Raw genomic sequence first — 22,579 nt, 5'->3', positions numbered from 1 at the left:
GCCCCTCGGCGTCGCCGGGGCGGGGCGCGCCGCGCCCGCCCCCTCCCTCCCTTCTCCCCGGTCGATATATCCCCCGCGGCCACCGCCCCCATGGCCGCCCCGCCCGCCCCCCGCCGCCGCCCCGGCCCCCCGCGCCGGGGCTGAGCCCGGCCGCCTCCGAGGCGCCGCCCCCACCCCCCCCTTCTCCCCTCCCCGAGGAGATCCGCTGCGGGGATCCGCGCCCCCCACCCCCCCCCCCGCGCTCCTCGTCCCCCCCCCTCCCCGGGCCGCGGCCGCCTCCCCGGGGGCGGCGGGAGGAAGGCCGGGGCGTGGGGCTCCGGCGGGCGGGCGGTCGGCGCCCAGGGCGAGCCCAAGATGGCTGGAGGCGGCGGCGGCGGGGGCAGGCGCGGGGGGCTCTGCTGAGCGGCCCCGCCGGGACGGGACGGCTCAGGCTCGGCTCAGGCTCAGGCTCGGCCGGCCCCGCAGCCGCAGGCCCTCCGCAGAGCCCCGCCGGGCGGGCGGGGGAGGCAGCGGGAGCGGTTTTGTTCCGGTGACTATTTAATTTTTTTTTAAAAATAGATTTTTTTTTTTTTTTTTATTATCTTATTTTTAATGCGCCTCCGGTCTCCGTTCTCCAGCAGGGCAGCTCAAAATGGCTGAGAGCTGACTCGGCTCTCCCGGAACCGTACGCTTCGGCCGGCTCCTCCCGGCTGCCCGCCGCCGCCTCGCCCCTTCCCGGCGGGGCCGGAGGGGGAAGCCGCGCCGGGGGAAGGCGCTCCGCGGGCGGCTCGGACAGCCGTCCCTCTGCCCCGGGACCCCCGGCTCCATCGCATTGTTGCCGTCGGGGGGCTGCGTCCCCCCGGCCGGCCATGAGACCGGGCTAGGTCGGGCCCCCCCCCGGACGCCTTTCCCCCCCCCCCCCCAGCCCCGGTGGGAAGTCAGAGCAGGTTGATTTGGGGTCCGCGGGGTTTAGATCCCCCCTTGGCAAAGCCCATCCCCTCTCTCATCCCTCTCCGGGAGCGTTGGAGGAGGCTGGGAGGGCTGCGCTGGGCTGGGGTTTGCTCTGAATGACCGAGCTCTCCCATTCAAGACCTCGCAATCTCAAAGCAGGCGAGAGGGGTTTTTTTTTTTTTCGTCTTTTTTTTTTTTTCCTGTCTTGTCTTTTTTTTTTTTTTTTTTTTCCCCCCTCTTCCTTTTTTTCTCTGCTGCTCCACGGGGTGAGAAGCAAATCTGTGGGGCTGCGGAGAGAATTCATTTTTTCGCCATCGTCATCGTCGCTATTATTATTATTTTTTAATCTTCCTCCTTTTCCCATTTTGGATCTTAACCCTTTGATCTGTTTCCTTTAAAAGACTCTGATTCCCAACTCCCATCAGGGGAGAGGGAGGAGAAATACAGGGGAGGAAAGAAAAAAAAAAAAAAAAAAACCCCGAGCGAGTCCGTGCTCTCAGCTGTTAGCCAGGTTGGTGGGGGACAAAAGTCCCTTTAAAATATTGAATGTCAGTTGCAAACCTAAGAAAAGAAAAATCCGATCCGGAGTGCTAAATTTAGGAGCTTTATATGGAACTTGGACTCTGCTGCTGGATTTTGTATGGATTTTTTTCAACCTTTGGTAAGTTTCGATTCACCTTCTGGGGTAAAAAGAAACAAATGGCTTTTAGGGGTGGTTAAGACTTTGGGCTGTAAATCCTACTGTATCGTGTCGGGGTTTTTTAGCCGTTTGTGTTGCTTTTTTAACGAAGCGACACGGACGTCACGTTTTCTCGCTGGAGATTCCTAGAGTGCTGCTCTTGGTTTATTTTATCCCTGATTTTAGAATATCTGCTGCGGTTTATTATTTGTCACGCGTGCTGCGGGGAGGGGGGGGAGCCCAGCCGTTCACCCCCAGGCTTCCCGTTGCAGGGAGGACAGACCCCAGCGTCCGCCCCTAGACCGCACTGAGCGACCGAAGCGGGTGGGGGGAAACGTCGCCAGAGGCTGCCGGCAGAGATGGCCGAGAATTGGAAGAACTGCTTCGAAGAGGAGCTCATCTGCCCCATTTGCCTGCACGTCTTCGTGGAGCCGGTCCAGCTGCCCTGCAAGCACAACTTCTGCCGGGGCTGCATCGGGGAGGCGTGGGCCAAGGAGTCGGGCTTGGTGCGGTGCCCGGAGTGCAACCAGGCCTACAACCAGAAGCCCAACCTGGAGAAGAACCTGAAGCTCACCAACATCGTGGAGAAGTTCAACTCCCTCAACCTGGAGAAGCCCCCCTCTGTCTTGCACTGCGTCTTTTGCCGTCGGGGCCCGCCGCTGCCGGCCCAGAAGATCTGTTTGAGGTGCGAGGCCCCGTGTTGCCAGTCCCACGTCCAGACCCACCTGCAGCAACCCTCCACGGCCCGGGGCCATCTCCTGGTGGAGGCGGACGACGTGCGGGCCTGGAGCTGCCCGCAGCACAACGCCTACCGCCTGTACCACTGCGAGGCCGAGCAGGTGGCCGTCTGCCAGTTCTGCTGCTACTACAGCGGGGCCCACCAGGGACACTCGGTCTGCGACGTGGAGATCCGCCGCAATGAGATCAGGGTAAGTCGGACCTTCGTGGGGACGTGGGTTTGTCCAGCCCAGGGGGGCCGACGCTCTCCCTGTCCGCCCTCTCCCCTGCCGTGTTTGTTTCCCCAAAGGCCTGTGTTTGTGTGTGGGGCCTAGGCAAAATCCACCCCGGTGCTGCTCCTCCTCCGCCCGGTGTCTCCCCCCCCTCCCCGCTTCGTGGCGGACATGTTAGGTGGCCTCCCCAGCCGAGCAGTGACGGAGTCTGCGGGTGCGGGGGGTGCTCCCTGGGGAAGGGGGTCCGCACCAGGAGGCCTTCGGAGCCGTTTAGCCATAGGACCTGCGGCCGCTCGGGTCTGGGCTGCGCGGGGAAGGGTCGAGGTCCTGGGCCGGGGGGTTTGGAGGGGTCGTCTCCCTGGTTCCTGCTGGGGTATGCAGCCGTTCGGGGGAAGGCGGAGGAGCTGCCCGCATCCGAGGTCGAGTCGCCCCGGAATTGGGCTCCCTGGGGGGACAAAGTGGCCGCAGGCGCAGACCCCGTCCATTGTAAGGCCTGTGAATGTCAAACTGCTGGCTCTTCCCACCGCCTCCCGCCGGGGCCGGTGGCCGCTATCCCCTTCCCCCCCCCGGCGATGGAGGAGCTTCACGTCAGAGACCCACGGCTTCTCGCTGGCGGGGATTCGGGCTTGGGGTTTGGCCAAATAATGGGGTTTTTCTTAGGGGGCACAGGGCTGCCCCCCCCCCCCCCCCCCCGCAAAGCAGCATGGGGCGTAGCGCTGGATTCGAGGGAAAGCGAGTCTGTATTTTGCTCGTGGCCAGGCCATCTGGCAGGAGCTTTCACCCCTGGCTCCCCACCCTGAAGTTTGTGGCGGGCATTTAACAGCCCTGCGGGCAGCCCTGCCGTGACCCCACCACCACCTTCCCCCCTCGCCCAGGGCTGCCCCTCCGCTCCCCCTCCGACCCTTCGAAAGAGGCCTGGCGCTTGTCCGCCGAATAAATATTTAACAATGAATTGAATGGTGATTACTGTAAAATGGGGATGATTTCCTGTGTATTTTAATGTTGCCAAAATGAGTCACCATTTAGCAATAAAAAAAAAAAAGTCATAAATAAAAATTGCAGTATAATTACTTTCCAATTGGATGGCCAGGCCTGGGGAGGGGGGGGCAGCCTTGTGCAGAGAGGAGCCAGCCTGAGCTCACAGGAAGGTTATTTTCCTCTCCAGGTTTTTTGGGGGAAAACCAGAGACCTCCATGGAGGTGCCAGCAGCTCTGCCACACGCACTGGAAGGGGAAAGACCCAGCCAGGCTTTTGGAGAAGCGTTTTTCTGCTTCTATTTATAGGGAGTCATTTTGGTCGCCCTCTGCCAGGGTGGGGAGCCACCCTGGAAGGGCTGCGCGGGGCTGGGATGGGGCTTGCATGTGTATTTCCCGGGAGCCTTAGCCAGGGACCAAAACTATTTTTCCAGGTCCTTTTCCAGGACACTTTGATCTCATCTATTCCCGCTCTTGCTGCGTGGTTTTTTTTTTTGTTGTTGCTGCCGTTGTTATGGCTGGATGTTCGCTGCTCCTTGCAGATGCACGCTGCTAATGACCTGGCAGAAAGCTGCCACCAGCTAGGCTGGATTTTGGCCTTGGCTTGGAATTTTAGGATATGTGGCTGGACACTGAAGGTGTCGGATGGCTGTGTCGTAGAGCCGCAGAATTATTTTGTGACCTTGGCCAAATCCCTTGGTACCTCCATCACCGCGTTATCTTAATTTTCTTTCTCTGTGATGATAAGCTTGTCTCTTCCTGCTGGGTGCGTGGCTCGGGTGGGTGCTCGGAGGCTGGGGCAATGGAGGACAGCCCAAAGCTGGGGGATGGCGTACCCAAAGGATCCCCCCCTGTAGTTGAAGCAGTTCCTCCATGAAACAGCCGCAGTAGGGAAGAGCCCCTGGGAAAAACGCCCGGCAGGTTGCCGGCCCTCACTGCATGGCCTTGGCCAGGTCTCTGGCTGAAAGCCTCTCCTCGTTAGCCGGCAAGGAAGGTGGCTGTGTTGGCTCCCGAGTTAGGGTGCGTGCGCTCAGCCGGTGACTGCTTCCCGCCTGCGGGAGCCAGGCCCGGGATTCCTGGCTGCTTGCTCACCCCAGGGCGGTGAGCCGCTCTTGGAGCATCCTGGGGAAGGAGGGCTGGGGCTGGGGGGCAGATGAGTAACGCTGGGCTTGGGAGGTCCGGGGGAGGCCCCATCGTGAGAGGTTTGTTCCATGCGTGGCTCGCGTTTGGGAAGCTGTTAATTGAGAAATGAGTCAAAGTTTGGAGGCTCAGAGCCTTGTCCTTGGTGCGGGGGACTTGTGAGTGTGTGTGGGGTGTGACATTGACCTGGTGTGGTGGGGGTGGCCCCCATAGCCCGGAGGAGGGATGGGAGCCTTTTTTAGTATTTATTACTCTGTCTCTGCTGCCGGGCCACCTTGAAGGGCATCTTACCCCTGGTTACAGTCAGATTTGAAGGGGAAAAGGGGCTCAAAACTCCCTGGGGACCACACCAGTGCTTTCAGCTGTAAGCTGGCAATTAGGGCAAGAGAGCTCGCGCTGGGCAAAAGAGGCCAGAGGCCGGTGTCTGCAGGAGGAAAGAGGGTGTCTGTGGAGGGCTCGCTTGAGGCGGAGGCACACGCTTGGTGGGTTTGGAGTAAGGGGACCGCTCGGCATTAAGTGCTGTACAAACCCGCAGAGCCCTGGCTCAGAATTGGTTGAACTCCACGGTGCAACCATAATACAAACAGTAAATAAAATATGTGGTTAATCTTTCTTTCGTGGGCGTATAAAGCGCTTACCTCCCCTTCCCCCCGTGAGATGTTTTCTCCTTTGTTTCCTGTTTTTGTAGTGCTTAAAGAGGAGAGGGGGGAAAAAAAACCCCAACAACCCACCCCATTTTTTTTGCTTCTTGTAATTTTTTTTGTGTCAAGGTCTCAAAATGAAATGTTTTTTCTTCCATCTTTGCCTTTGCTGCCCCAGACATGTGCCTCCCGCCTGCATGGGGGAACCTGCTTCCAGGGTTGAAAAAGAAAGTTGCTGCAGCATGAGGTTAATGTCTTGCCTTTTTTTTTTTTTTTTTTTTTTCCCCATTCATCCCAAAAGGGGAAAAATACATTGCTGGAATTGGAGCACGGGTCAAAAGCCAGCAGCCAAAGAAAGGGACTCACTTGCGGAGTGTCCTATCTTTGTGTGGGACATGGTTGACTGAGGCCAGGTACATTAGAGCTTGCCTGGGGATGTCCCAGCTGCCTGTCCTCAGCTGGAAGTGTCACCGGTGGAAAAGGGCTTGGGTAGAGGCACTGCTCCTGCTTCCGTTTTGTTTCAGGGACGGACATAGATTTCCCTCTGACCTAGCTTGCAGCGCATTTTTGGGAAATCAGGAGAAAATCCCTCCATGTTCTGAAGATCTCTGTTGGTTTTGAACATTAAGAGGGAGAAAGTGCATTGTGGTGCTGAGACCTGTGGGAAAACATTGGGGATCCTTCTGCAGGTGTGTGGGAGCAGCGGCCAGCGCTGGTCATGGAGCAGCGCCCATTCGGCAAATCCAGGGGGACAGGGACTGGGCTGCTGGGCCCATCTGCTCCTCAGGGGGTTTGGGCTTTCTTTCTTGGCTGCACCCCAGATAAGGCCAGTTCAGGTGCTTTCTAAAGTATGGGCAAGAGGATAGGTGAGCACTTGCTAGGAGCACAGGAAGAGATGAATCCCAAGTCTGTACCAGAAACTCTGGTCCTTTGCCAGCATTGGCCATCAGCCCCAGTGCAGAGATGGCCCGTGCGCTTTTCCTGCCTGCCCCAGCTGATTGCTTCTGTGGTTTAAAAGCTCTAGGTCTCTAGAGGGAAAATGCCACCAGCTTTTCTTTGCTAGGCGGCCCTGACAACAGAGATACCTTCCTGCTTGAAACAAGTCCCGTGTCGCATCCCCACGCTGCCATCTGTGCCAGGGACGTTTTGCTGGGACCTAGGGAGCCTCACTGGTGGGGAGGCTGGGGTCGGCTCCACTGCCAGGCTCCTGGCATGAGCTGCTGCAGGTTGTTTTACTCTGAAACAGGTTTGGTAACTTGTGATGGGCTGGATTTTTACGGGCTTACTTATTTTCCAGATGACTTGTTTATGAGGAGTGCGGCATGCAGCTCACTGGAGGCATTGTGAGCGCAAGTGCTCAAGTGTTAATTTAGCTCTCGTGACTGTAAGATGGTGTGGGCTGATGCCTGGCAGGTGTTCCCTGTGGCACTCTTTGAACATACCTGGTCCCCAGATGACTTTTGCAGTAGGTCCTATGAAGCTGGAGATGTGCAGGTTCTCCCTGTGCCCTCCATCTGAGCCTCCACCAGCACCCCAGAGCTGAACCGCCAGCCCAGCCTGGGGGTTAGGTCAGCCTAACCCAAGTCTCTCTCCCCTGGCTTTGCCCATGCCCTGGTTCCTGCTCAGGGGCCTCAGGAGTCCAGCGTTAGGCTCCTCAATGTGACTGATCATTGTGGCCTGGGATCCTGTCAGTTGGTCAAGCTGCCATGATGAGTAATGACTTCTTGGGCCTTGGGCAGTCACAGAAATCCCAGCACCCACCTAGCCTCGCTTTTTAGCTCCATGCCATTCACCGCCATCCATCTGTCAGCTGCACTGTGTTGTCAGGGGCAGCAGGGGATTTCAGTTCAACCGATAGCAGCTTGTGCCGCCCTAGAGAGGTCTCAGGGGAGCTGAGCCACCCTGCTGCAAACCTATCTGGGTGTGCTGGCCAAGTGGCAGTGGGTAGCTTGGCTGATACTGGGGCAGTCTCCTGCCTCCCTGGGGTTTGGATTAAGGGCTTTTCCCCAATGCTTTCCTGCTAAACTTGAGCATTTTCCTTGCCCTTAGGCCATCAGGTTGCCAGCGGTTGCTTGCTCTAGACCTGCAGCTGCAAGTCTAATGTGTAGAGTCAATCTGAGAAGTGACAGCAGAGATGGAGGATGTGGGGAGGCAGCCTGGTGAGTTTGGGTGGGAGGGAGGAGGCTTGCATGGAAGGGACAGCTTTGGTAGAGAAGAGGGGTAGGACAGGCGCTGCAGTGGAGAATGTTCTCTTCCCATGGTGGACAAAGCTATGTGGACAGGTGCTGGTGAAGAGTGAGGTGGAAGGAGGAGAGGGAAAGAGAGGTTCATCTGAGGACCTTGAGCTGCTTTGCAAGGAACAGCAACAAACTGTAGCCCAGGCTTACCCCTGCAGTATATCAGGGTTGGCTGTACTTTGCAGGTGGGGATGTCTAGGCACAGCCTTGCCCACCCATGCCAGACAGCCCTGGCCAGAGAGCTTTCTTCCTTGAAGCTCTCGCTCAGCGGTGGCTTTAAATGACCCCCTGAGATGGGGGTGTCCTGGTCTGGTCTCTGAAGCAGGAGGTACAAGCCTGGCTTTGGCTGGTGATGAGGGCATAATAAACTTAGCCCAGACCCTTGTTTAGTCTAAATCCAACCTGTGATATTTATGTAAGCGTCATGTGGCTGCTGGCATGGAGGTGTGCAGCATGCTGCTCTCCTCTGGCCTGTGAGCATGGCGGAGAGGGAGAAGTAGGAAAAACGTGGTCTGCAGTGTGACACCCTGGACTTTCCTCCGCTCCTCAGCCTCGTGTCTCGCACGTGGGAGCCCGGGTGAGCCCTCCGAGGAACGTGGGAGTCCCAGGACTGGCCTTCTCTTCTCTTCCCCTCCCCTCGCTCCAGCAAAGCACTGTCCTCAAGCTCTCCTGCGTGCTTGGCCGAGCCTGGTCCTGCCAGAGGGGGGTCCACAGCCTCTCCGCTGCTCTGGTCATTGCCTCTGGTGCAGAGGAGTTGCCTCTGTCCCCATCTGAGCAGGGGGAGCAGAAGGGGGGGCTGGCGAAGGGGGTGGGAGGCGAAGGCAGATTTCCATGTCTCACAAAGGGCACAAGCGATCAGATTCGTGCAACTGCCCAAGAATAAAGAGGCTCTTACAGTGCTGGCTGCCCTGACCTCTCTCCTCTCTGCTCCAGAGGACAGCGTGTGACCACACAGGGATTTCTTAGCTGTGCTTCGGAGGGAGGCAGCGGGTTTTCTATCCCCAGATCTGTCTGCAGCTTGCCTTGCAGCATATTGGCCTATTTTTTGCTCATTACCTATCTGTTTACTGGAAATCTTGGTACACATTGGTAATTTCTTCTTTTCTTCTCTTTAATTTCATGTAATTGTTTTGGTTTTTGGTTTTTTTTTTTTTTCAATGTGACACTGAAATGGGGCTGAGAGCAGCAGTGCTTCCAGAGCAGGGACAAAAGTAACCAGGAAACACAGGGCAAGAGAGGAGGGATCGACACCGAAACAATGAAATAGCCAAGCAAGGAAAGACTGAATGCTCAATAGCACAAGCCTTTGCAGAAATGCCTGGCTAGTGCAGCATTTTATAATCAGCTTCTGTGCTGGGCTGGCCTGCAACAGTAGTGTGATGGGGGAGGAATGCTTTGAATTAGCTGGATGCCAGAATTAATTCTGTCAGAATTCAAATGTACATGTATGTACGGATTTCTAAATAAACACTTGGGGACGGATTCTGCTTTGCCATGTAGGCTCCGGGGCAGAATCTGGTCTGGCCTCACTTTTTTTCTTTTAAAAAAAATAAAATGCTATGGATCTGGGCTAGGTTCTGGTGACTTTGTCAACTTTCTGCATTTATCAGCAGCCTGTAGGCTCAGGAGATGCTAGTTTGGTTGGAGTAAGGGGGATGGCTCAGAGGAGTCAGAGCTGCTGAGCTTCCTTGTGTTGGTAGCCAGTTTTCTGCAATGAACCTCCGTTTGCTGGTAGAGAAGATGGGGCAGATGCTGGGGGACCAGTGGGGAGGTGTGGAATGTGCAGGACTAGGGATGTCCTACCCTTCTCTTTCCTCTATGGAAGAAGGACTGACAGAGGCAGCCACCCCTCCTTTACCCAGGAGAGCTAGAGCCAGTGCACTTGGGAATGGGAGGAAGAGGTGCCTGGTCCCAAATATGGAGGGAGGGACAGTTATTTACAGGCGTGAGACTCTGGATGCACGCAAGAGTTTTTACATATGTCCCCCAGATGAACTCAGGGAAGAGGTTCCCACTCCCGAACCCTTTCTGATAAGGACAGCTTCGGCCCATTCTCGCCAGGGGATCGCGTTTGTCCCTCTTCTGTCTTGTGATTCACTTGTGATGGTAACATGAGCAAAGTTCCTGGCTCAGAGCAGCGCCCTGCCACTCTGCAGCAGTGCCGTCTACATAACATGCGCTTGAAGTCATCTGTTTGCTGGGACAATGTACCAGAACTTCAAAAAAAAAAAGATATGAATCAATTTAATTTCTCTTTCTTCTCTTCCCCCTACCTGTTCTTTCTCAATTCCTTGGTCTGTGGATGCTCTGGGGGGGCTGTCTCTGGAGTGGGCTGGGAAGAGCCGAGCTGTGGACGGCTCCAGATGAGGCAGTTGGCAGGGAGTGACGTTCCGGATGGCTGTGTCACTCTGAAATATGAGTAAACGTTGTCAGACCAGCCGACTGTATGATCCGGGGCTCGGGGAGGGCTGATCTGCCCTTTCTTCCCTCCACCCACCTCTCCCTGCGTGGGATCCCCTGTTTGCTCGGCATCACCCCGTTCTCTCCCTGCCTGGGTGACCTGGAAGCTTCGTCCTAGAGCTGGAGCTTTGGAGAAAGGGAAGGAAAATCCCCCATATCCTAATGGAGGCAGTGTTTTCCCTCGCTGTACAACAGCTTAATCCAAACCCTCATTTGAGCCAGTTATTGTGTGGCTTTAAAACCCCGTCCCTGGAAACTAGTCTCCCACCCTCTTCCCTCCCAGTCAATCCTGGTCGGTGGAGCTGAGCTCCGGGGTTTGGTGCTCGGCCACACACAGACACAGATCGATCGCGCTGGGGGGTGGGTTGATATTTTTGTGGCAATGGTTTTTCCTGCTGGTTGTGGTGGTTGTTGGAAAGTCACGGGGGTTGGCGTGCGCTGTAACGGGCTTGTGTGTGTGGCAAGGGGAGAGAGGGTAACGCTATCACATCCTTCTGCTCATTATCCTCTTGCTAGCGGGGGGGCTGTGTCCCTCTCCCCATCCGAATCCGTGCAGAGCCGCCGGCTCTGCAGTGGGAGCTGGTTTTCCCTGCAGGTGAACTCCTCTGCGCTCAGACAAAGGGCTGGGGGTGCCGGTGCCTCCCTTTGTTCTCCTCCTGTCCTGGTGCACCCGCCTCTGATAGCAAAAAGCCCCTTGAAGCGCGCCTCTCAAATGGATGGAGCGGAATAAATGTGCTGTGAGGTCTCTGTCCCCCTCACAGACCCTTTGGGGATGGGGGTGGTGGTGTGCGCTCCCCCTTCCCTCTGGTATTGTGCTAGCCCCTTAGTGATGGGGGTGGCCAGATCCGGGAGAGAATTACTGCAGCTCTCCTGCCACAGCTGCACCAGGCTGAGGCCCGCGATCCCTCTTTGGGTCAGAGGTGGTTTGGTTGTAGGGGATGGGGACGGGATCTGCCCCCTGCAAGGGAGTGGGAGCACATTTTCGGGTTATTTTTCTGCTTCTGCCTGCTGGCATCCTGCATAACAGGACATCTAGGCAGGGGACTGGAAGGAACTCCTTGTGTGTTCAGGCGAAGACCAGCCCGTGCCAAACGCATCTCCCGAGGGTGTGAGCCCAGCAGGTAAAACCACGGCCTGTCCTCCAGCCAAGGATTTTGTAGCATTTTACTTACAACAGGGGAGAAAAAGGTCAGTTTAATCTCTGCAACAACATAAAATCTGGGTAGGGAAGTCAGAGTGTTACCCTAAAGTAGAGATAAGCAGAGGTGGGGGGACCTGCTAGGGAGTCGGGAAGTCTGTGGCAGCGTGGGGAAGCAATCTTGGAGACTTGGGCTTTCTTTGCTGGTTGTGGTACCTTGCTGAACATGGACCCTGCTAGCTGCCCCCACCCAGGCGCTTCCTCCCCTGGTCCTCCCCAAAGCTGGCTCCTGGCTACTGCTATCATCTATGAATGCACATGGTACTAATCTCCATTTATCAAAGTGCTTTTGCAACAATCTGATAAACAATACCGAGGCAACGAGCAAAAGCTAAACCTTCTTCTATGTGTTAAAACTGCCCACTGGAGCCTTCCTCAGGAAATGTTCCTCCTTCCCAAAATGCAAGGCCCAGCTTTGCAGGGGAGAGAGAGAGAATGACAGGAGGCATCCGAAAAGACAACCTTCATGCACATGCTGCACCCAGTAACTGTAGACACAGACATTTGAGGAAAATGTTGTGCTTCCCAAAAGGTGGAGGCTGGGAACGTCTGTCAGCTTGGGTGGAAGATGGAGGAAACCAGGGGAGTGGGAACCTGTGGGGCAGCAATCCCAGGTGTGTCCCACCCGTGGGGTGGTGATCCCAGGCGTCCTGAATCCTGGTCCTGCTGGCTGCTTTGCATCCGTGGAGCCCACCTCTTGTTCTGCCCAGCGGAGGGAGCAGGTGTTAACGTTTTGAAGGTTACGCAGAAATCATGAGCTGGCCCCGAGGCGCTGCTGTGCTAGCCGGCGGGTAAGGAGAAGCCACTGCAGAACTGAGCTAGCAGCCAGCTTGCTTTGTGGGTGCAAGCTTGCCAGGGGACGAGGAGCTGCTGTTGTTGGTCCTTCTGCTCTAGAAAATGGCAGTGCGGTCACGGCTAGAAATGGCTTCTCTGGTTGTACCCTGCAAGCTGGCGCTGCCCCTCCCGCCCCCAATCCCTGTGCGGCACATCCCGTAACCTTTGTGCCTCCACCACCGCATCCTCTTTGAAAGAGGATAATGAAACTGAAAGGGGGAAGCAGAGAGCACTGGAGGCATCCTGGTCTGCCGGGCTTGGTAAAGCACTGCTGGTCTGCCGGAGACCTGAGGAGCTGGTTTTTTGAGTCAGGAGATGAAATGTCAGGTGGGGAGAGGGCACGTGGCAAAAGCTGCCTCATTTGGGGATGGAAACTGAGCCTAAAATACGGCTTGCACAAATTGGCAGGACCAGAGTTGAGCAGAGCGGTTCCCCTGGCTCCCTGGGAGGATGGAGCCGACCAGGGTCTGAGCTGTCGAGCTCTGATCACCAAGTCAAACCTGGAAGATAAATGATACTTCAGGGGCCTGCGATCAATAATGTCAAAGGCTGGCCCGTAATCGGGTGAGATTAAAAGCCAATGACAGGCTTCCTCCTAGGAGCAGAAGTCAGCATGTTGAAGGAGAGCATCAGGGCTTGCTCCTTTATGGTTATTCCCTGGTGGTGCCCACATCCAAAACCCACCTTCCTTGGCTGCCCCCTGCAACATCAGCAATTCCCCCCCGTAATCAACATCAACCAGATCCCGCAGGCCCCTTACAGCTAACCCCTCTTCACCAGTCCCCGTGCTGGTTCAGAGCGCTTCTTGCCCTTGGGAGAGTGACTGAGGTGAAGGCAAAAGCAATGCAGCCCGGCACTGGCCACCAGCAGCTTTTGCTGCTGGGGTATGAGCTGGGGCCACAGGAGGCGGAGGAGGGGAGGAGAGGCTGAAGCAGGAGGTCACATCGATTCCATGGGTACTGTGATGTGCTGCGTGTTGTAAAGATGCTCTGCTTTGGGGAGCACGCTGGGGAGAGGAGTTTGGGAAATGAGGGCTGCAGATGACTCTTGACTTTGTCCTGAATTTGTTGGTTTTGCCTGTATTTATCAATTAACGGGTGACACAGGCATTTACCCACCCGTGGGCAGGAGACAGGTGGGGTGCACAGTTGTGCCCATTTTGGGGGTGCTGGCATTCAAGCTTGTCACAAGGGCGGCTTTTCTCCTGGGTGGGTGCTGGGCAGGCGGCTGTGCCCCTGCGCTCGGCTGGAGCGTGCTTCTCCTGGTCAGCAGCAGCCACTGTCCGGCTGAGGCGAAGATGGAATTGATTTATTTGCAGGAGCAAAGCAGGAGCAAATTAAAATAAATTTGAGTCCCTTTTTTCTGTGCATCCTTAAAGGGGCACATGCTACATCGCAGCTCTGTGGGGCAGGGCCACTTTGGGGCTCCTGTGAAGGGTGCTGGGAAATAGGATGTTGTCTCTATTTCCCGAGCACAAGGGCAGTTAAAGGAGAAGGGGCCGTGCCATCTCCTGCCGCTGCCCCTCATGTGTGAGCGTGGGGAGCTGGCTTGCCGCTTGCCTTTGCCCGGGGCTCCTCTTCCCCTTCCTCCCCGCTCCCCCACCCCTTCCCTGCCAGGAAGCCTGGCCTTTGTGTGAAGTGATGCCTCCTGACATCAGCCGGGCGTCGCAATTTCCTCCACAGCGGGGAGGGTCAGTGGGCGAGGAGAGGGGTGCCACGCTCCCCAGGGGGTGACATACGGTCCTGGCCTTGCTGGAGTGCAGGATGGTGGCACTCGGGGAGAGGCTGCATGCCCGGCCAGGGTGCTTTGGGGAGGTGGTTGCCCCCAGCCCCACCAGTGTGGCGGTTCGGTGCAGCTTTGCTTGCTTGTGCTGCTCTGCCTGAATGCATCGCGCTGGTGCGTTGCTTCTTGCTGCCTGTGACTCTGATTGCTTCAGTGGCATCTTTATTTGACCCCTCTAGGGATGCAGTGTTGGGGTCTCTATAGCTGAAGCTTGGGCAGTGCTGACTGTGGGGTCTTGCTCTGGAGTCAGTGGCCCAGTGCCACAGAGCAGAAGCGGAGGGGCTCACAGCAAGGCAGGAGCAGGGCTGACATCTCCTGCGGCCCAGGGCTGCACTGGAACTCTGGGAGCATCTTGCTGTCCATGCAGACATGTCGCTTTGGCAAGGGCAGGGCGCAGCTCGACTGCGAGGGGGTTTGCAGGGTGCAGGCTCTTGCTGCTCCTTGGAAAGGGGCTAACACAACACATGGGAATTGGCCAAGTGCCTGCCAACAAGAAGCCGTGGCTGGCGCCTTGCCAGGAGCTTGGAGGCCTTGCATCTCTTTAATTTGAGACGTGTTTACTGGTGGATGGTGTTTTGCAGCTGGCTGGCTGGAAACTACAGGTCCCAGCATGCTTCCTTGTGTGCCGCCCAGCTGCTGAGCTCCAGCAGGAGTGTGGTACCATGGGGATCGTAGTCTCGGTGCTGGCTGCTGTGGGAGTTTTGCTGCCTTGGAGAAGGGCTCTGGTTCAGCATTGCTGGGAAGAGACAGGCTGTGAGACACAGGGCTGGTCTCTGCCTCCTGCCTTCTTATCCTCCCGCCACCCACTTGCTCAATGCAAGACCATGTTGGCCTTTTTATGTCACCAGGCTGGGGAGGGGATCTGTTCCTATTCTTACTCGTTTGCAACGTAAATATTTTGGTCCCGAGTATGTTGCTGGGAGCTGGGTGTCACATTGAAGAGCGTGATTCATTCATCTGTTGCTGCTCGGAGCACAATGAGGCAGCCTTGGGACCGGTCCCAAAGATTTCCTGTGATCGTGGCTGGTGGGGAATTTGGGACGTCACGTTTGACTAAGTCGGGGCCCTCTTCGTGCAATTCCTGCAAGCCAGAAGTACTGTGCTGTGCCCAGCACGTTCAGGACTTGCCACCCCCAAAATGTGGTAGGTACAGGTGGCTTGCGTTTCCAGAGGGAGGAAGAACAGAGAGAGAGGCTGAGCTCCAGCTCTTGCCTTCCCCAGCTGCTGGCATGTGGAAAAGGTTGCAGGGTGTAGGGCTTTGTGCCTGATCCCAGCCAGCCTGACAAATAAAGTTATAAAGCAATGCAGGTTCAAAACCTGTTGCACATCAAGTCTCGGAGGAGGCCCTGGCAGAGTTTCCCCGGTGGGGCCAGCACCGCACAAGCGTCCCTGTGTGTTTTAGAGGGACGTGGGACAACCCGAGGCAGGGTGCTCGGCGAATGGGTGCCTCTCCATCCCTTGCTTCCACCACCGATGCTCTGCTGCCAGAAGGGACCTTTGCACCCCCAGTTTGGTCACCAGCACAGCAGGGGAGGCACCGCTGCACCCTCCACCCCAGGGCTGGCTCCTACTCTGTCCCACCATGCGTCACTTCGTCCTCCCCATGCCACTGAGAGCCAGGTGCGGGCTGTGCAGCGCCCAGATTCATTCTGGCATCCTTCGTTAGACGGTGTTTGTTCATGCTGCATTTTTCTTTTTGCTGGCTTGTTTGGACACGCACTGGTACATTCACAGTACTCAGGCAGTAACGTGAGTCTCTTTCCCATTAGGAAAGGGGCCAGGATTTGGGGGGGCCAGGAGGGCGGCTTAAGCAGTAGTTTCTCAGATATTTCCTTCTGCCGCCACACCCTGCGTGAAAGAGCAATATCCGCGGCTTCAGCTGCTATCGCAAGGCTCCGAACGTCTCTCTTTTAATATAGATTGGTATCATTTTGCATTTTAAAGTAAAAACACGCTGCAAGCTGCAGACAGCTGTCGGTTGGCAGCTTTGTTTGAACATCTGGTATTGCTGGGCTGCTGTTCAGCACGATCTAACTATGGGATTCATAAAGATTATAATCCGGGCTTTCAGATTCTCAACAGCCGCCTCGTGAAAAAAATGGGCGAGAGAGAAAACCCAGCAGGGAGGTGGCTGAGAGGTCCTCGGTGTTCAGCAGGTTGTGGTTGTGGTAGGTCCCCTCTTGGGTGCAGAGGGGTGGATGGGCTTGCTCTATGTCGCCCTGGCTGCCCGCAGGTGCTGACGGGCTGCTTCCAGCCTGCAAAACACCAGGCGTTGGGGAGCTGTAGAAGTGCAAAGTCCTCTTCCCCGCCTCCCCGCCCCGCTTCTCTTTATTTTTTCCAGCTTGTGTGCCGAATCCGGTTGAGTCTCATACTCCTCTGGGTGGTGTCTGGCACTGGTGAGCTGAAGCAGCAGATTCTGCTGTGACTTTCAGTATATGTTTGTAACAGTTGTCTGCAGCAGCAGGACTTGGTTTCTTTTTCTTTAAAGTAAGTGATGGAGGAGCCAAGGCTCAGAGTAAACATCTCAGCACATCAAAACCTTGTTTCCAAGAGAAGTTGAGTCCCCTTTTCTTGAAACAACCGAAAGGTTGAGATAGCCACCTCTGTAAGCCCCATCCATCCATCTGCAAGTCAGGCACTTTCCTTGGCACCTTTGAGAATTAAGTGGCCTCTAAGCCCCTAACGGGTTTTATAAATCTTGTTAGTTGATCTGCATTTTTGCAAAGCTCTTTTGAGTCCAGCCTATTGGTGCATAAGTCACCTTGACTTTCCACAAGGCTTTGACTCCCAACTCACTTTCAGGCTCCATTTGTCAGTTGGAGGTGCACAAAAAACATCCCCCCTTATCTTTATTAGAAAAAAAAAAAAGCTGCCTGGAGAAATCTAGCTGCGCTCTAGTTGGTGCAAACCAGTAATAGAGGTGCATATAAACCTGTTCTGCCCTTGTTTGTGTTGATTTAACTTACCAGTACAAATTAAAATAGCCTTGAGCGGTTGGAAGTTTAACTAGATCAGTTGGGAGGAAAAAAAATAAAATCATGGCCTTTAAATCAAAGCAGGGTTTTCTTTCTAGTGCTGCCTGAGCCTGGAGAGGGGCTTCGTGCTGCCTGTGCAGCCGGACCCCTCGTCTCTGGGTCACCAAATGAGATGCTGACAGGGCACATGGCTGCAGATCATTGCCTTTCCACTTATCAGTGGTCTCACGGCTGGGACCCGTGGGTGCACGCAGGTATCACTGCAGCTGCTCTGCTCCTCGGTGGTATCTGAGTTCCCCCCAAAACTTGCTCGTGCATCCAGATCTTCAGGCTGGGCTCCCTCCAGAGCAGAAATTAGAAATTAGGGGTGTAGAAAGCCAAAGGGACTGTTGTTCAGAGCTCAGGTCTTCCCATGGCAGGGCTGAGCCGGGTGCAGAGCGGAGGTCTCTGGGCCGGGGAGAGGCAGCTCAGCCTGCAATGGAAGGAAGGGTGGAAGAGGCTGGCTGTGTTTCACCCCTGCAGGGAGAAAGCTCTGAGATCACACAGGCCAGCTGGATCTTGAATCCAAGATGTTTATTTGGAAGAGGGAGTGAGGGTTTCTCAATTTTGCAGGGGCTGCAGATGGGGGTAGGTTTGCTGCCAAGTGATGGGAGTGGGTCTTTGCAGAATGGCTGCTTTTGAAGGCGAGACATCCCGCCAGCCACAGTTTGGGGATGACTGGCCAGGACCCTGAGACTGCAGCACATTGGGAAGATCTTGGGATTCAACAAAGCTAGACGAGGCTGGGACAACAGCAGATCAGGGCAGGATCAGGGGTGCTGCCAAAGCCTGTTTACTTTTTTGTGGGGGTTATGGAAGGAGCGACTCACAGATGATATGTCAGAGCAACAGGGCTTGTGTGAGGAGCAGGATTTTATGATTCAACTGAGTTTCAGTGCTGAAGAACCTCCCATTTCTGCCCAGACTGCCACCACTGGAGCTGGCAGAGTGCATCTGAGAGCTAGTTTGGGGGGATGATCCAGCCAAAAAGAGACTGCTGGTTTTTTACTGGCTTAATTTTTCATCTGGATCCATGGTTGGGAAGGGGCAGATGTATGAAAACAGAGGCAGGAGAGGGAGAAAAGGAGGTTAGGCTCCCCCGTAACATACATGTAAATTGATTGAAATGTTCCAGAAGCCATAAGCACAGAGCGCGCCGAAGGTGGAAAGGGCAGGACTTCTTACATGATCACTTAGGCTTCAAAAAACTCTGAAGCCTGGTGTATCCCAGTCAGTGTAGCTGCAGGCCCCAGATTTTACTTTCTGGTGTGGCAGGGAGGAAGCGCAAAGCGACGTTGGTCGTTGGGGCCAGATGTGCTCAAGGTGTTGGTGTCAGTTTGAGGTCCCAAGTGGCTGGAAACGGTTGCTCAAGACACTTGGGTCTGGGTGTCTGAAACTTTCTGGGATGTTGCAAACCCTTGCACTTCCCTGGAGTGCCCTGGCACCGGTGTTCCAGAGCCAGTTGCTCAGAGGGCATTTGGTGCTGGGTCGTGGTCAGCAGCTGGAGCCTCTGTGTCAGAGATGGCGGAGTGGCAGGGTGAATTTTGGCACTGATTTATAAGCAGCCCCAAATCAGAACATTATCCCCCTAAAACCAAAAGAGGCGGGGGAAAAAGAGCTCCTCCCTCACATCCCTGATGGCAGAGAAGATGCAGACCTTGTCCTTCGTAAACACAGAACTGAGCCCTGTGCTCCTCCTGGCTCTCCTTGCTCCCAGGCGAAGGCGGCCTGGACTGTCCTCTCTCCCAAAAGCTGGTCCGGGAGAGCTGCTGGCCAGCATCTGCGCCCAGGCCTGGGTGGGGATCTCCTCTCCCTCCCTTCCCAGCAGAGAGAAAAAAGATTTCTTGAGCTCCTCACTGCCCTGAGGGCCTGGTCGCGCCTGCAGCCGCAGCCCCGGCAGCTCTCAGAGCTGGTTTCTCTGTCTTGCTCCTGCACCGCCCAAAAGCATCTGCTGTCCCCGCACCGCTAACACACAGTGCGGGAGCACATTTTCCCCAGCCAGATGCCATGTCTCCTGGCAGATCCAGGGCAGGAGGTGCCTGTGCTGGCCAAAGGCACAGGCATCACCAAGGCTCATCTTTGTCCTGTGGAGCCAGCGGCATCAGTCGGGACTCGCCTGGCTGCACACTCAGCATGCAAACCAGCTCACCCGTCCCCATATTCATCTTCCCGGTGTGTTTCCAGCTTCTTTCTTCCTCTCCTCCCCATGCTGTGAGTGAGCCTTGAGCCCGAGGTCTGGCAGAGGCATTTCACCCCAGTTTCACTGCCTCTTTCTGCGCTTTGCCTGGGGACAGCTTGTCTGACGCTGGCCCATGATCAGCACCGCCTCGCTCCTACCCTCCAACATGCTGCAAAACTGACTTCAGTGTTCAGGGCACCCCTGTTTTGGGGGGCACATCGTCCGTACTGGGCACCCCGTATCAGGAAGGCTCCTGCCTCCAGGACTTGCGGGGCTGCTGGCACAGAGGGGATGCTTCTGCAGCCGCCAGCCTCATCTCCCTGCTCTTTAATCTCCCTTATACCCCTTTTCCCCTCGAAGCAGCTCTTTGTCCCTACTCAGAGGACACTGACAGCAGTGGCAGCTGGGCCATAGCTTGAAGTTGGGCTCCAAAAACCACAGGTAGAGCCCTAGCCTCCTTCCCCCATTTGTGTGAGAGGCACAGCTGCAAGTAACTCCCATGGCAGCGGGGAGCAGGGGGACACACAGAGGCCCAGGGAGGCAAATTAACATCCTTAAGGTCCTTCTGAAGGTTGCTTTCCGATGGAGAATAGGTCCCCGTTTCCTGGCCTCCAGAAATGCCGCTGCTGGCCCCGTGCAACACAATGCCTAGTATTTTCCCCTTTCTAACGAGTTCTTCCTTTCTGCTGGGTGTAAACAAGGGGAAGAGCTGTCCCGGGCTGCGGGCACCGGCACAGCCCCGCAGCGGTCCAGGGTCTGCTGGTACAAGGCCATCTGGGGCAGCGTGATCTGCCGTGCCTGCCGTCCCGGGGTGCCTGGCGTCCTGGGATGCCGCAGGGACAAGGGCCAGTCTGAATACTGCTGAGCAGCCGTGAGTCGTGGCTCGGGGGGAGCATCCAGCTGCTGTGTGCCAGCCACTCTGTAGGGATGCCCTGCGCTGGGGTGGGTGCTGGAGGTGGGACACGGGGCTTTGCCTCTGGGGTAGCTGATGGAGATGTGACATGGGGCTTAGCCTCATGGTTTTTCCTCCCTGGCATGCAAGGGAAGGCCCGGAGACCAGGCAGCATCTCACAAGGAGATGGGGACAGGCAGGAGGCATCTCCACCCACCCCAGCGTGAGAACAGGGCGGGGAGCCGCTCTTGCGAGAGGCACCCTGCATCCTGTTCCCCCAAGCTGGCGCTGAATATTTGGCCTCCAGCCCTTTTCTGTGAAGTGCCAGCTCTCCCGGTGCTCAGGGGTCCCTTGATGCTAGCAAGGGGGTCTCTTTCATGCCCATGCGCTACGTGGCTGCTGCTCCCATCCCTTCCTAGCAAGGGGAGCTATTAATATTCCGGAGGCTCTTCCCCTCCCCTCTTCCTTCCACTGCTGGGGATAAACCAGCCCGATCTCTGTGCAGGGAGCACCGTGAGAAAAGCCAAACCCCAGAGCAGCATGTGTGTGCTCTGGGCTGGCCGGGGGAGGCAAGGCCTCCTGCTCTGGCCGGAGACCTCCCCTCCTGCCTGGTGCTTACTGTAAATGTGTGCAAGATGAAACCCCAACTAGAAAACATTTCCTTCCTGTCCCTGTAAGCATATCAGCCTCCTGTGAGTGCTGTGGGGGCTGTAGGAAGTTTGAAAGAGCTGCTTTTGCCTGGGTCTGGTCAGCAGGAGACCGTAGTGGGGTGGGAAGGATGCTCCAGGGGGCACTGGGCTGCGGGGACTGGTCCCCTCGGACTGCAGCAGTGCAGGATCTTGTGGTTTGAGATCCTGGTTTTGGAGGGCACTGGGGTGCTGTGCCCCAGAGCCACATGATGTCAAGGTGCTGGTGTGTTGGCAGGTGGGGGGATGCTTTCAGGAGGGATGAGAATAGCTCCTCGTGTGAGTTTTTGTCAGAAAGCTGGCCAGCTGACAGCAGAGCAGGGCTGGGGAGTGGGAAGCCTGTGAGTGGGAGGCGTGGGGAGGCGAAAGGTTCTGCTCGCCTCCTTGGTCCAGGGCTTTCGGTGCATTAAAATTCAGTTGCTGTGACTTCAGGCCCGTCTCCAGCAACGTGCCGGGACATGGGTTTCAATGGGGGCCCTTGATCCCAGTCCCTGGGCTGAGCTGCAGGTGTCTGGAGCCATTCCCACAACAGGCATCTGCCCTTCATGGCTTCCTTGCTCTGGTTCCACCTTCCTCCTCCTCCTCGCCCTTCCTCCCCCTCATGCTCCGAGCTGCTCCCTCCATTCTGGCTTTCCGGTGGCTGCAAACAATGTCCTTATTCACTCAGTGACTGGGATTTGGCGGCGAGGGGAAGGCCTGGGCACAGAGGAGAAGGAAGGAGGGAGGCAGAGAAGCGAGCACGCCTGTACTGGGCCAGCCGTCCAGCTGTGGTTAAAGGCACTCTGTGGGGCAGTCTGGCTCTTTGCTTCCCCCCAGTTTCCTACGGGAACAAGGGCTGTGCACTCTTGTGATTTGTCCACCTGCCCTCTTGTAGTACCCTCCAAACCCACGGCCAGTTTCAGCCCAGTTTATTGGGAATTAGCATCCCGCCAGCGTCCCGCAGGTTGGTGTGCGCGGTTGTGGTTGCTCTTGCTGGGGGAATGGCCCTGAAGGATGCACAGCACTTACTAGACATCAGAGAAGCTGCATGGGCTTCATTTATCGTATGAACACAGTAAGGCTTTTCGCTGCTCCAACTCTTGTTTAAAACCAGAGCTGCTTGGCAGGTCATGGGGCACCTCTCTGGCTTTGGTGAAGCTGCCAGGCTCGTTCCTGAGCCCGCGGGCGGGCAGGGGCAGGTGAGCGCTCGAGCCCCTGGGGAAGGGGTGCTGCCAGCTCTCCCCTGCTGACTCTCCCTGGGAGGCACGCAAGGACCCCGGCCATCCTTGGAGCAGGCGAAACCTTGGGGCATGTCATGGGATTTTGCTGCCCCAGTGCCGTCCCCAGGGCCATGGGTTGCCCAGGGCTGGGCTCCAGGCAGGGCAGGGGCATAATTCGCTCTTATCGTGGGCTTGGCAGAGACCGCAGACTTAGACCTGTCCTTTGGGAGAGGACAGTGGTGAGACCAGCCTAAGAGAAGTCATGGAGACATCTTGCCTGCAGATTTCTCCCTGCCTGGGAGGTCTTGGGTGGGTGTGAGCTCATTCCCACATCTCAGTGCCCCCCTTTGCAGTGGGGGGGTTGCCCAGCCGACTGAGCTGGACCCATGTGTATAACACAGCCGATGCTTGTGGTGCTGCAGCCGTATGATGACTCTTGGATGAGGAGCCCAGATGCCCTGTATCGTCAGAGCTGTTAAACTCTTTATTACCATCTTTCTGTCTTGCAGCTGCAGGCATTTAATCTTGCAGAAGTTCTGCTCTGTCGGGGCAGCCCTGTCCCTCAACAGACGTCCCCCCCATCACCTGTCTGGGGGGGGGTGGACGTGTCCCACGCTGGAGCAGCCGTTGGGAGTTGAGGCCAGTGCAGAGCTAGAGCTGCCTGCGTACTGGTTTGGGGGGATGGACCGGGAGGTGCAGTAAGGTGTACGCAGGGCAAGGGTGGTTTCCCCTGTGGTGGTTTCCTCCCAGCAAGCACTGGGCTGATAGCGATGGTCAGCAAGCC

At 56.4% G+C, this 22,579-nt stretch overlaps 1 protein-coding gene across 1 annotated transcript in view; it reads left to right on the top strand.

Moving 5' to 3' along the window:
- The first annotated feature begins 296 nt into the window (after positions 1-296).
- TRIM8 (tripartite motif containing 8) overlaps positions 297-22,579 on the top strand; it is a 30,631-nt gene continuing 8,348 nt past the window's right edge. Inside the window, exons 1-2 of the mRNA XM_030030792.2 lie at positions 297-1,591; positions 1,882-2,538. Coding sequence (XP_029886652.1) covers positions 1,969-2,538 — 570 coding nt within the window. The 5' untranslated portion in view covers positions 297-1,591; positions 1,882-1,968. The remainder of the gene's footprint in view (positions 1,592-1,881; positions 2,539-22,579) is intronic.

This window comes from Aquila chrysaetos, chromosome 11, assembly GCF_900496995.4.
Source record: "Aquila chrysaetos chrysaetos chromosome 11, bAquChr1.4, whole genome shotgun sequence".
Classification (NCBI taxonomy): Eukaryota; Metazoa; Chordata; class Aves; order Accipitriformes; family Accipitridae; genus Aquila; species Aquila chrysaetos.
The sequence above is the reverse complement of the archived record's forward strand: the minus strand, read 5'-3'. Positions and strand labels throughout refer to the sequence as shown.